The sequence below is a fragment of the Scyliorhinus torazame genome, chromosome 27 (genome assembly GCF_047496885.1).
Source record: "Scyliorhinus torazame isolate Kashiwa2021f chromosome 27, sScyTor2.1, whole genome shotgun sequence".
Classification (NCBI taxonomy): domain Eukaryota; kingdom Metazoa; phylum Chordata; class Chondrichthyes; order Carcharhiniformes; family Scyliorhinidae; genus Scyliorhinus; species Scyliorhinus torazame.
The window spans coordinates 36,369,124-36,382,445 of NC_092733.1; the positions used below are offsets into that span (position 1 = coordinate 36,369,124).

The 13,322-nt window shown below is 51.2% G+C and overlaps 3 protein-coding genes across 4 annotated transcripts in view; 1 reads left to right on the forward strand and 2 right to left on the reverse strand.

Annotated features, from left to right (window-relative positions):
* The window catches only part of LOC140403402 (uncharacterized), a 960,939-nt gene that overhangs the window by 422,257 nt on the left and 525,360 nt on the right, over positions 1–13,322 (reverse strand). The window lies entirely within an intron of this gene.
* Positions 1–13,322, forward strand: part of LOC140403353 (uncharacterized) — a 185,420-nt gene that overhangs the window by 97,476 nt on the left and 74,622 nt on the right. The window lies entirely within an intron of this gene.
* Positions 9,720–10,221, reverse strand: LOC140403352 (activated RNA polymerase II transcriptional coactivator p15-like). The gene has a single exon (XM_072491252.1). The coding sequence runs from the start codon at positions 10,150–10,152 to the stop codon at positions 9,847–9,849; it is 306 nt and encodes a 101-aa protein (XP_072347353.1). The 5' UTR covers positions 10,153–10,221; the 3' UTR covers positions 9,720–9,846.

Consider the following 13,322-nt stretch of genomic DNA (forward strand, 5'->3'; position numbering starts at 1 on the left):
CATTCGTCGCTCATGCCCAATTTCTCTTGAACCGCTGCAGTCCGTGTGTGGTCTAGCTGTGCTGTGAGGGAGGGAGCTCCAGGGTTTTGACCCAGCGACAGTGAAGGAACGACCAATGTATTTCCAAGTCAGGATGGTGAGGGACTCGGAGGGGAACCTCCAGGTTGTGGGGTTCCCAGGTATCTGCTGCTCTTGTCCTGCTAGACGGTAGCGGCTGTGGGTTTGGAAGGCGGTGTCTGAGGAACCTTGGTGAGTTCCTGCAGTGCATCTTGTAGATGGTACACACGGCTGCCACCTGTGCCAGTGGTGGAGGGAGTGAATGTTTGTGGATGGGGTGTCAATCAAGCGAGGTTGCTTTGTCCTGGATCATGTTGAGCTTGTTGCTAACATTTGCCTTAGTTTAATTGCTCTGTTTTATCACCTTTGCTCTCGAGTCGCCAGGTACCTTTCTGATACCGCCACGTGGTTCAAGTCCGAGTAATGATCAATAATCCAATACACCGCTTAGTAAGAGTTAAATCAAAGCACATTTATTATGCACAGTAATCTCTACTCCTGCGCAAATTCTACATTTAAGCTACTTCTACAACTAACAGGCCAATACTTAACTTGGAACTGGCCCACCAGGTCAGGGAAACAAATGGCCTTTCGTCCGGGTTCTGAGCCTGCGGGATTCGAAGTTGGTACAGATTGATAGCGAGGAGCGCCTAGCTCGTAGCGAGCGTTGCAGTAAGACTTACTGGATATCGGCGGCGGCTGGACCGGTCACTGTCAAGGGTTGGTTCGCGTTGCTGAGTGACCCGGTCAAGAAGAACGATTTGAACTTGGGCTTGATTGTTATAGTCCCCAGGGGCTTCCCGCCTTTCGGGGCGGACCCTGTACCTGGTTCCAAGTGATTGGACTTTGTCCCAATCACTTGGTTCGATTTTCTCCAACACTGGAGCGGTCCCCTGATCGATGGTCTTGAGGTGGTCGTTCACCTCCCTTTGTGCAGGCTTCTGCTGGCGCCGATGAGTCTGGGTTGACTTTATCTATCTAAATGTTGCTCATTGTTCCCGGGGATTGCTCATGAATATGCAGATGGTTGGTGTTTTGTTATGCTGATGGTTGCTGGTATCGATCTTATCTGGCCTTTCCAGAGGTAAATACACAGTCAACCTGCAGCTGCTCGTTTGTGTCCTGTTGGCTGACTTTCCCATCAGCCTTTGCCGTTCGCCATTCTAAATCGGGAGTTAGCCATTTTACCTGGCTACAAGCTTGTTGAGTGTTGTTGGAGCTGCGCTCATCCAGGCAAGTGGAGAGTATTCCATTGCACTCCTGACTTGTGCCTGTTGATGGTGGACAGGCTCGGGGGGCGTCAGGAGGTGAGTTACCCGCCACAGGATTCCCAACCACTGACCTGATATTGTAGCCACAGTATTAATATGACTCGTTCAGTCCACTTTCTAATCAACGGTAACCCCCAGGATGTTGATTGTGGGGAATTCAGCAATGGTAATGCCATTGAATGCCAAGGGGCGATGGTTAGATTCTCTGTTGTTGGAGATGACCATTGCCTGGTACTTGTGTGGCGCGAACATAACTTGCCACTTCTCAGCCCGAACTTGAATATTGTCCAGGTCTTGCTGCATTTGGACATGGACTGCTTCAGTGTCTGAGGAGTCGGGTATGGTGCTGAACATTGTACAATCGTCAACGAACATCCCCACATCTGGCCTTACGGTGGAAGGAATCTGCATGAAGCAGATGATGAAGGTTAGACCTGGGTCGCTACCCTGAGGTTCTACTGTGGCAATGTCCTGGGTCTGAGATGACTGACCTCTAACAATATTCCAATGCCCACCAACCCTTCCAATAACGCAGTCAGTTGGGTAAATGGAGTGCACCTTACCATTTCTACACACTGACTAGCGTTAGAAGCTGAGAGATTCGATCTGCCCCTGGGTGTCCAGGCCAATGTATAATTGATGGAATCTTGCCTGGTTGAGTCTCCTCAGAATCCATTGTAGGAGCGTTTTCAAGATCTGTGTACTGAGCTAGCTTTCACGTGGGGTTCTCCGCTGTTGTTATGGCTCAACCCAATACAGAGAGCAACAGACACAACAACCTGGATAAGACGGCTTTAATATCCCAAGCTTGGTTTCATATACCTGAGAGACAGAAACACATCAATTATGCAATTTCCAAAAATCAATAGCCCACCCCAGTTGGACTTGATCCAATCCTTGAAGCTGTCATGTTCAAACTATCCAGTAAAATTGTGATCCGCTCATGATTTAACCGCATCCTGTCACCTGTTGTTTACCAAGATTCTATGTCATTCTAACATTGGCCGGGATTCTCCCCTACCCGGCGGGGCGGGGGTCCCGGCGGGATGGAGTGGCGGGAACCACTCCGGCATCGGTCAGCCCCAAAGGTGTGGATTTCTCCGCACCTTTAGGGGCCAAGCCGTCACCGGCTAGCCCCGCGGCGGAGTAGTTGGCGTGCCGCCGAACGGCGAGAAAGGCCTTTGGTGCCACGCCAGCCGGGGCCAAAAGGACTCCGCCGGTCGGTGGAAGTCCGCGCATGCACTGGAGCGTTAGCGGCTGCCGACGTCATCCCCGCGCATGCGCAGGGGGGGTGTCTCTTACGCATCGGTCATGGTGAAGACTGTGGACGAGGCGGAGGGAAAAGAGTGCCCCCATGGCACAGGCCCACCCGCAGATCGGTGGGCCCTGATCACGGGCCAGGCCACCGTGGGGGCCCCCCCCCCCCCCGAGGCCAGATCGCCCCGTGCGCCCCCCAGGACCCCGGAGCCCGCCCGCGCCGCCTTGTCCCGCCGGTAAGGGAGGTGGTTTGATTCTCGCCGCCGGGACCAGCATTCTGGCAGCGGGACTTCGGCTCATCGCGGTGTCGGAGAATTCGGCAACCGGCGGGGGGGCGGGATTCACGCCAGCCCACGACGATTCTCTGGCTGGGGGTTCGGAGAATCCCGCCCATTGTTTTTCCTGGACTCCCCATCCTGAAATGGCAGTCAGATCCTGTCCACTTATTGTCCATCTAGGGGCAGGATGTCAGGACCAGCTTCCTCTTCACTTCATGGATTGTTTCAGAGGATATTGGGGGCCACTGATAAAACTTGTTTATTACGTCCACTGTGTAATTTGCTGACCACACATCTCGTGTGTCTCAAAAACATGGGCAAGTTAGCTAGCCGAAATCCCATCATGCATTGTGGCCACTGCTTTTGCCAGGGCCTACATGATTATCACTGCTATGTCCTATAATAGAGGTATAATGGTTAATAATGATCTCTGGATATACTTTCTATAATAATCTCAATCCTTAATAAACTAACTTATGTAAAACTACGCTAGTGGCATCCTAACTATTCAGGTTTAAGAGGTCTTGTCTCTGGACCTCATCCACGTCCATCAGGAACAGGAGAAAATCATTCAGCTCCTTGTGCCAACTGGGCGATCCAATTTAGAACTGAGCAGATCTGCACCATATCCCATATCCATTTACCCCCTCCCCAAGGAAGAGCTGTCAGTCTCAATCCTCAAACCCTCAATTGAACCTCCCTACACCCCACACCACACGTTGTGGGTGTGAATCTCGTGGCTTCTCAGGCAAGGGGGGGGGGGGGGCGAGGAAATTCGGGAACAGTTGAGGACTCTGGGTCTGTATTCATTGGAGTTTAGGATGAGGGGGGATCTTATTGAAACTTACAGGATACTGCGAGGCCCGGATAGAGTGGACGTGGAGAGAATGTTCCCACTTGGAGGAAAAATGAGAAGCAGTGCACACAATCTGAGACTAAAGAGACGATCCGTCAAAATAGAGATGAGGAGGAATTTCCTCAGCCAGAGGGTGGTGAATCTGTGGAACTCTTTGCCGCAGAAGGCTGTGGAGGCCAAGTCACTGAGTGTGTTTAAGACAGAGATAGATAGGTTCTTGATTAATAAGGGGATCAGGGGTTATGGGGAGGAGGCAGGAGAATGGGGGTAAGAAAAATATCAGCCATGATTGAATGGCGGGGCAGACTCGAAGGGCCAAGTGGCCTAATTCTGCTCCTATGTCTTATGGTCTTATGGAACCACGATCTCTCTAGGTTTCCTGATTCCTCGTGGGATTTCCCACCCACGTCGCTGATCCCGCGCACAGCTGGCGGGGGCTCAAAATGGCCCCCAGAGTGTGTCCCATCCACAAGATGCACCGTGGCAACTCACCAAGCCTCCGTCAGCAACACCTTCCAAACCCGCCACCTCTGCCACCTAGAAGTGCGAGGGCAGCAGGTACCTGGCAACGCCAGCACCTGGAGGTTCCCCTCCCAGCCACACACCACCCTGACTTGGAAATATATCGGCCGCTCCTTCACTGTCGCTGGGGCAAAACCCTGGAGCTCCCTCCCTAACAGCACAGTGGGTGCACCTACACCACACGGACTGCAGCGGATTCAAGGAAGCAGCTCATCACCATCTTCTCAAGGGGCAATTAGGGATGGCAATAAGTCGTGGCCTAGCCAGCCGTGCCCACATCCCGTGAAAGAATTTTAAAAAGCCACCATGATTACAAATTTGTATTGATATCTCCGAGATATCAATGAAGTGGCCATTGGGACTATCACAGCATTTTGTTTCTCTACAGTTTCTATTTCCTTGCCATTGAGAAAACATCCTGGGTCTAACACATGCCCACAATCAATTCCCCCGGCACAGTTTGAACCTCGTGGCCAATCATCGCCTTTGCTTCCACTCCCGCCTCCCAATCCTAACTCGGCCAATCAGATTTCAATTTGTTCCCTCAGACATTTCCGGGCTGTCGGGGGGGCCCAAGGCCTCTCGGATTCAAGAACACGAGGGATATTTCTTAAAATAGGCGGAGCTCAAAGGTGAATCGGGAATTGCTATTTCCTCCATGTTTTCCCTTTATCCTTCCATGGGATGTGGACAGGGCCAGAGTTTGTTGCCAATCCCTAATTGCCCTTAAACTGAGCCTCTTGCTCGTCCATTTCAGAGGGGCAGTTTAAAAATCAACCACATTGCTGTGGGTCTGGAGTCACATGTAGGCCAGACCGGGTAATGACGGCGGATTTCCTTCCCTGAAGGGCGTTGGTGACCCAGACGGGGTTTTCAATAACAATTAATGATAATTATCACAACCACCATTAGAACATAGAACATTACAGCACAGAACAGGCCCTTCGGCCCTCGATGTTGTGCCGAGCCTTGTCCGAAACCAAGATCAAGCTATCCCACTCCCTGTCATTCTGGTGTACTCCATGTGCCGATCCAATAACCGCTTGAAAGTTCCTAAAGTGTCCGACTCCACTATCACAGCAGGCAGTCCATTCCACACCCGAACCACTCTCGGAGTAAAGAACCTACCTCGGACATCCCTCCTATATCTCCCACCCTGAACCTTATAGTTATGCCCCCTTGTAACAGCTACATCCACCCGAGGAAATAGTCTCTGAACGTCCACTCTATCTATCCCCCTCATAGAATCATAGAATTTACAGTGCAGAAGGAGGCCATTCGGCCCATCAATTCTGCACCGGCTCTTGGAAAGAGCACCCTACCCAGGCGCACATCTCTACCCTATCCCCATAACCCAGTCACCCCACCCAACACTAAGGGCAATTTTGGACACTAAGGGCAATTTATCATGGCCAATCCACCTAACCTGCACATCTTTGGACTGTGGGAGGAAACCGGAGCACCCGGAGGAAACCCACGCACACACGGGAAGAACGTGCAGACAGTGACCCAAGGCGGGAATCGAACCCGGGACCCTGGAGCTGTGAAGCAATTGTGCTTCCCACCATGCTACCGTGCTGCCCTTCATCATCTTATAAACCTCTATTCAGTTGCCTCTCATCCTCCGCCGCTCCAAAGAGAAAAGCCCTAGCTCCCTCAACCTTTCCTCATAAGACCTATCCTGCAAACCAGGCAGCATCCTGGTAAATCTCCTTTGCACCCTTTCCAATGCTTCCACATCCATTAGTGAGACTAACTTGGCAATTCTAGATTTTATGAATTGAATTTAAATTCCACCACTTAGCAAGGTGGCATTTGAACACGTGTCCCCAGAGCAATAGTGTGGGTCTCTGGATTGCTAATCCAGTGACATTACCACAGTGCCATCTCCTTTTGCTGCTCCCTTTTGAAAGGGTCGAACATGTATTATTGGCAATCTACCTGCCCTCTAACAAAAACTCTTGTCGAAAATGATGGGGAAAAAATCCTCCCATTGAAGAGGGTTAAATTAACAAGCAGTGGTCACAGCAATGAGTACTACAGAGATCACAGGCCCAAAGCCAGAATCAGGTCATAAAGCATCCAGCTCCTGGGCCACATACCCAGGAAGGATTCGACACAGCTGGAGAGGGAACCACAGCTCTGACCCGCCCTGGGGACATCCCTAGTGCCGGCGCTGATGTGGTTAAAGCCTGGGGCCTAGTCAGGGCCAGTAAATGTGGCAAAGTTAGATTGGGCTCTGCATGAGAGAAGAGAGCAGGCTACGCACTCAGGGGGAATGTCAAGCTCAGCTCGTTGGCTAACCTCAAGACCACCATTGCTATCTCATTAACGCAGTGTTAGCTCCTTGTTCCGAAGGGATGGAACGTTGATTACACCAGATACAAATCCACAATTCAAATTTGAGACTTTGATTATCATCCCTCGGATGTTCTGATGAGGTGCAGCCAGACATTACTTCACTGACAGATTTATTCCCTCCCTCCTTTCTGCCTCTCAGTTTTATCAGTTGCTCGAAGGCCCACACCATCCCCTTTATCACTACCAAAGTCACTACCCCTTTCACTGTTTGGATCCTTCACTCACCCCCCTCTCAACATCCTCCACTCACCCCCCTCTCAACATCCTCCACAACACCCGCCTCTCCATACTCAGGCATAGTTTCACACTCCTACCCCCCCCCCCACCTCTTATTCCATCATTCCCAGCGACTGACCGACGAACACACCCTCCCTTCCTCCCCGCCACTCCCAGTACAGAATGTGAAGACAAAAATATTCCTTAACCATAAAGAATTGTAGCAGAAGGAAGCCATGTGGCCCCTCGAGCTATCTCCACCATGCAAGGAGGCCACAGCTGATCTGATTGTGACCTGAACTCCACTTTATGCCCACCCTCCCGCGCATAACCCTTGGTTCCCACAGAATCCCGACAGTGCAAAAGGAGGCCATTCCGCCCATCGAGCCTGCACCGACCCTCCGAAAGAGTACCCTATCCAGGCCCACTCCCCAACCCTATCCCCATATTCAAACCTGACACATTCTGGAACACTAAGAGGCAATTTTTAACCTGGTTCATCCATCTAGCCAGCTTTGGACTGTGGGAGAAAACCAGAGCACCCAAAGGAAACCCACGCAGGCACGGGGAGAATGTGCAGACTCCGCACAGACACCCACGGCCGGAATTGAACCCGGGTCCCTGTCGCTGTGAAGCAGCAGTGCTAGCCACTGTGCCGCGGTGCTGCCCTGGTCAATCACAACCCTGGCCTCCTTTTGCACTGTCGGGATTCTATGGGAACCAAGGGTTATGCGCGGGAGGATGGGCATAAAGTGGAGTTCAGGTCACAATTATTTTCTGAAAAATGCCACCCAGAATCATCCATAAGATCATGTCTCATTCTTCTAAACGCGCATGAGTATAAAGTCAACTTACTCAACCTCTCCTCATACAACCAACGCCCTCACCCCAGCAATCAACCGAGTGAACTTTCTCTGAACTTCTCCCGAAAGTATGTCCCTCCTTACATAAGGCAGCCAAAACTGTCCACAGTGCTCCGAGTGTGGTCTCACCAATCCCCAGTACAGATGTCATTACAAACTCCATTCCCCTGGCAATAAAGACTTAACAACCCTTCCTTTTTTATTATCGGTACGACAATCCATCCAATGGCTTCAGCTGGCCCAGTGTGAACGGTCGCGGCACCACCAGGAATGGATCTCTCGGGGCAGGAGTTCAGCCCGTGGGCGGCGGCCTCGCTTGGGTGGCCACGGGTCGCAACCTGAGCCGCTCCCTCACGTCCCACTTGTGGAGCGAGAGGCCACGCTTTCCCCGAGCGTGCCCTCGGGCGTTCGAGGGTTCCTCAGGCTTTCCGTGGATGGCCAAAACCTGGGATCTTACCACCCAGGGCAGTCAGCAGGCTGCGGTCGGCGATGTCGGTCGGCCCAAGTGGGAGGCGGGCCCTCGAGAGGTTGTCAGTTTGCAGGGCGTGCCGTGTAGTCCAGTGAGGGACCAGGGGACTAGAGCAGAGGGCATGGGGTCTTTTTTTTTTTTTTCAGAGCAAGTTGCCGCAACAGCTTTATTTACTTCACCATATTTCAATACAGATCGGAGAAGTATGAACATGGTGAAATAATACAAAAGCACACTGAAAATAGTCAAAGCATGCTGTGTGAAAATATTACATTGGGAGTGGTACCTCAAGAAAGTACTGTGACAAGGTTTATGACTGACCAGTCACTTTTTCAGCTTAAAATTCTTAAGTAGCCATTACTTAAACAGTTGCATTTTGAGCAGATGAGGGACATTTTGAAAAATGCTGGACGAAATGACAGCTATAATAATTTTTTTAACTGCTATTCAGTTACCTAAACAAGTTACAGTTCCCTCCATCAGTCCATTCGTTATTACAAAGCCATTAAAAGTGTTTACTAGTCCAAGGAGCTTGAAAAACCCAAAGCTAAATCAATTTATTTGATCCATGGAATCCAACAAATATTTTTGCCTGAAGGACAGAGCTAGTTTTGATTAATTGTGGCGGAGACAAACACTAAATAATCCCAGCTCCAGAAAAACATGGTATATTGGGATCAGAAGCCATGAGAAGAAATACAGTACACTTTTTTTTAAATGGCAATAAAAACTGATATCACACCACTATTAAATTACCCCTATATTGGTGACGCACAATGCTTTTTCATCCCCTCCCCATCAATCCTGATGACACCAAATCTTTTAGGAGTGGAGTTCCAGGCACACAGCTCTTTGGCAATTCATTAAGATGCCATTCTTCATGTACAAGTCTAAACAAAATGTATGTTTAGTCCTGGGTCAAAAAGTTCCAACTAGGGACAGTAACACAGTAAGCTTAACCCAACCCTTAACAGGCATCAACAGGTTAATTTTCCAGCAGTGGATGGTGAATGACAATCGCAAGTGGAAACCTGACCGACTTTCATCCTTCCTGTTTCAGGGCGCAGAGGCAAATTGTTGCGGCCCAACTGCTGTTGTAGCCAAAGGCACCTCAGCTAACAGAATAAACCATAAATCAACCCCAGGATCGTCTGGCTTGTATGGTTAATTGCTACACCTGATGGCACATTTACCCGCAAGGCCACCGGGAAAAGCCAAAAGTGCCTATCTGAAATAGCCAGAAGATTCACTAATTGAACCATACTTTAACAAATACCTTGGTCGAGCTGCATGAATTTAAACATGAAATTGTTCTTGAAAGTATTTTTATTGACTAGCTGAATATAACCAACAGTCTATAGACATGATTATGGTAGTTGCTAAATATCAAATCAAGAAACTAAAATTAAATTTTAATACTAAAAACAAATTCCGTACCACTTTTCTAAATAGTGTACCCTTTAGGTTTTTTTTTAAAATAGGAAAGCTGCAATGTACTGCATATACATAAAACAGTCACATTATGAACATTACAATACAAACAAGCTTAATTTCTTTAGAAAACACAAGTAAATGTTAAAGATGGACGAGTTTAATGACAAAAAGCAGGGTACATCTTTATCTGGTCATTCTATAACCTTTTTAATGCATCATCAATGTCAGGAATCATTTCCTTCAGTTGATTCCATTGGTCTGGTCATAAAGAGATTCCTTTCTTTCCAGGCTTCATTTCACCATCTTGGTTCATCCAATACTCTCTGACATCAATTAGAACTTTGCCTTTGAATTCACGCACACTAACGTATCTCATCTTGCCAGTCTGAAATAGGTTATCATCTTTGTCACTCTTAGTGCATTTTGCACCCCCAGAACTTTCTCCACTTTTTTCCTTTTTTACTGGTTTCTCTACTGAAGTTGACTTCTTTCTCTTAGCCTTTTGATCAACCTCACTATCCGATTCACTGTCTGAGCTCGTAGATACAACTTCCCTCGACTTAGGCATATTGACGGAGTCGCGGACGGTGTGCGGCTCTGCGGTCGGCAGTTGGAACTCAGCTCGTTGCTTCTCTCCTCCTCCGCATGGGGTCTTTCCTGAGGCGTTAAAAAACCCACTGCCTTGCATTGAGGGAGTGCCTTTAACAACCTCAGAACTCGCCGAGGCACCGCCGCGGGAAACACAGCAATCAGAGCACAGCAAGACCCCACGGACTGAGGGATAAATATTGGCCAGGGAGCCAAACGGAAATAACGCCGTGTTAGCTTTTACAGGCCTGAAAAAGCAGAGGGGACCTTATCTTAACACCTCCTCTGGATGACAGCACTTCTGCCAGTGCAGCACTCCCTCAGTACTGCGCTGGGGAGCCAGTGAGAGTTTGTGCTTCAGCCTCTGGAGTCGAACATGAATCCACAACCCAGGATGGATAATCGCAAAGGTTTGGGCTCAAAGAGAGACACAGAATGGGAAATTAGGACCTGTTGCCTAAAAAAAAAATCCAAATCACACTACCTCAGGGAAATGATTCTCCGGAGACGGTGGCCATTTTGAACGGCCATTTTGCTTCTCCAGCCACCTTTTACCAGCAGTCTTTCTCCCTCTCTCTCTCTCTCTCGCTCGTTATTCAATATTGTTTCCCCATTGCCAAAATTAACCCCTCGCCTGGAAAAGGCGGTAAATTGAAATGTGAAAGCAAGAAGCAAATTTTTAAAAGGCACAGTTATAATCGCCGCCAATGGGGATATCCAGGACATGGAGCTCAGGGCGTACAGGATTTCCACCTCCAGACTGCCTCATACTAACATGTGACGCCACATACTGAGCCTGACCCATCCAACCCGGTCAGGTGATGTCATAGGCATGATGCGATTGGATGTTTGGATAGAGCTCGCTCCAGTACAATGGGTTGGAGGAGCTATGTTGTAATTGGGACAACTGGGTGCTTTGTGCCATTAGCGCGCGATACAGGATCAGCGTAGAAATGGATGTTTTTCACGGCTGACTTGGGCCAACTCACAGTTTCTAAGTTTTATGTTTCACATCTTTACGGCTGCCCGTTCCAGCCACCCCACACCCCTCCCCCACGCCGCAACCTGATTGGATAGCTGACCCCAGGCTTCACACACCTCCCACACTTCCTGTCGTGATGAGGAAAGCCAGATGTTCCCGAAGGATTTTCCACAGTTGCCGGACAACAGAGATGACAAAAGGCAGCTGTGTTTCTGTCATCTCCTCCGCCCCCCCCCCGCCCCCCACCCCCACCCCCCCCGCCCCCGGGCTCGCGCTGATCCGTAGCCCTGAGGTCGGGAGGCAATAGAGACTGAGGGGCAGGGAGTGACTCAGGGTGACAAGGAGTGATGGGGGACAGAGGGAGAGCGCGAGGGATAGAGAGAGGTGGGGGAAAGAGAGAGTGACAGAGAGAGAGAAGGGAAGAGAGAGAGTGACAGAGAGAGAGACAGAGAAAGATAGGGAGAGACAGAGACAGGGAGAGACGGGGAAGAAAGAGACAGGGGGAAAGAGCGAGATAGAGTGACAAAGAGAGACAGTGAACAACGTGGCAGAGAGGGAGAGACAGGGAAAGACAGGGAGAAACAAGGAGTGATGGGAAAACATGGGAGACAGGGGGCGGCAGAGAAAGAGAGAGAGAGGGAGTGACAGAGAGTGACAAAGGAAACAGGGAGTGATGGAGGTGACAGGAAATGATGGGGAGACAGGTGTTGTGATACTCTTTATGGAATAAAGCCGCTAGGTGGCATAGTGGTTAGCACTGCTGCCTCACAGCACCAGGGACCCGGGTTCAATTCCGACCTCGGGTGACTGTCTGTGCGGAGTCTGCACATCCACCCCGTGTGTTCGTGGGTTTCCTCCGGGTGCTCCGGTTTCCTCCCACAGTCCAAAGATGTGCAGGTTAGGTGGATTGGATATGCTAAATTGTCCCTCGGTAGGGTTGCAGGGATAGGGGGGGAATTGGGACGAGGTAAGATGGTCTTTCAGAGGGTCAGTGCAGCCTCAATGGGCCGAATGGCCTCCTGCTGCACTGTAGCAATTCTATAATTCTATGAATAGCAGCAGACCGTTCACAAGAAAGTAATTTGTCATGTGAAACAGTTTTAGTATCTATATTGCCATGTGCCCAGTTCAAATAAATAAAGCCGCACTTTGTCTGCCTCATCTAAAAACAGAACAGGGGGCTGGACTCTCCGATGCCGAAATCGCATTCGGCGACAGGGCAGAGAATCCCCGAAAACGCTGAAATCGGGGCACGGCGTCGCTTTCCCGATGCGCCGCACACCGAAAAGCGGCGGACCCGCAGGGTTCACCGCGCGCCGTATCCACGGCCCCCTTACGTTGGCTGAGGCCCGCCCTGCAATGCTCCGCCCCCGACCGGCCGACTTCCGGACTGCGTGGGACACATGTGGTCTCACTCATCGGGAACTCGGCGTGGCGGCTGCGGGCGGGGGGGGCCATATTCGGGGCTGGGGCACTGTGGAGGGGGGTGGGGGGGGCAGTCAGGGGTGCACAAGCCGGCCGAAGGGGGGGGGGACTAATTTGTGGGGCGAGTCCGCGAGCCGCATCCACCATGAAGCACAAAGTCGCCGCCGTGCGCATGTGCGGCCGCGGACGCGGAAATTCTCCAGGCCCTATCGGCAGCTCGAGCTGGGAGCTCTACACGGCCTGGCTACTAGCCCCCCACGGAACGGAGAATCGATGGTTGTTTCACGACGATTTTCCTGTCATCAAACGCCACCGTTTTCACGGGGATGGGGACTTAGGGCGCGATTCTCCGAGCCCCATGCCAGCCCGGAGAATCGCCGCAACTGCGCCACGACGTCCCGATGCTGGCGCACGATTCTCCAACATGCGGAGAATCGGCGACATTCGCGCCGGCCATGGGCCGCTGGAATCGGCAGGGGCCGCCGATTCTCCGGCCCGGATGGGCCGAGCGGCCGCGCGGACACGGCAGGGTCCCGCCGCCGCCATCCAACCCCTGGTCGCTGCCGGCGGGAACTCGGGTCGGGTGGCGGCCTGCGGGGCGGGGAAAAACGCTTCTTCACTGGGGGGGCGGGGGGGAGAGGGGGACACCTCCAATGGGGTCTGGCCCATGATCGGGGGCCACCGATTGGTGGGCCGGCCTCTGCCACCCCCCCCCCCCCCCGGGCCTACTTTGTTGCGCGGCC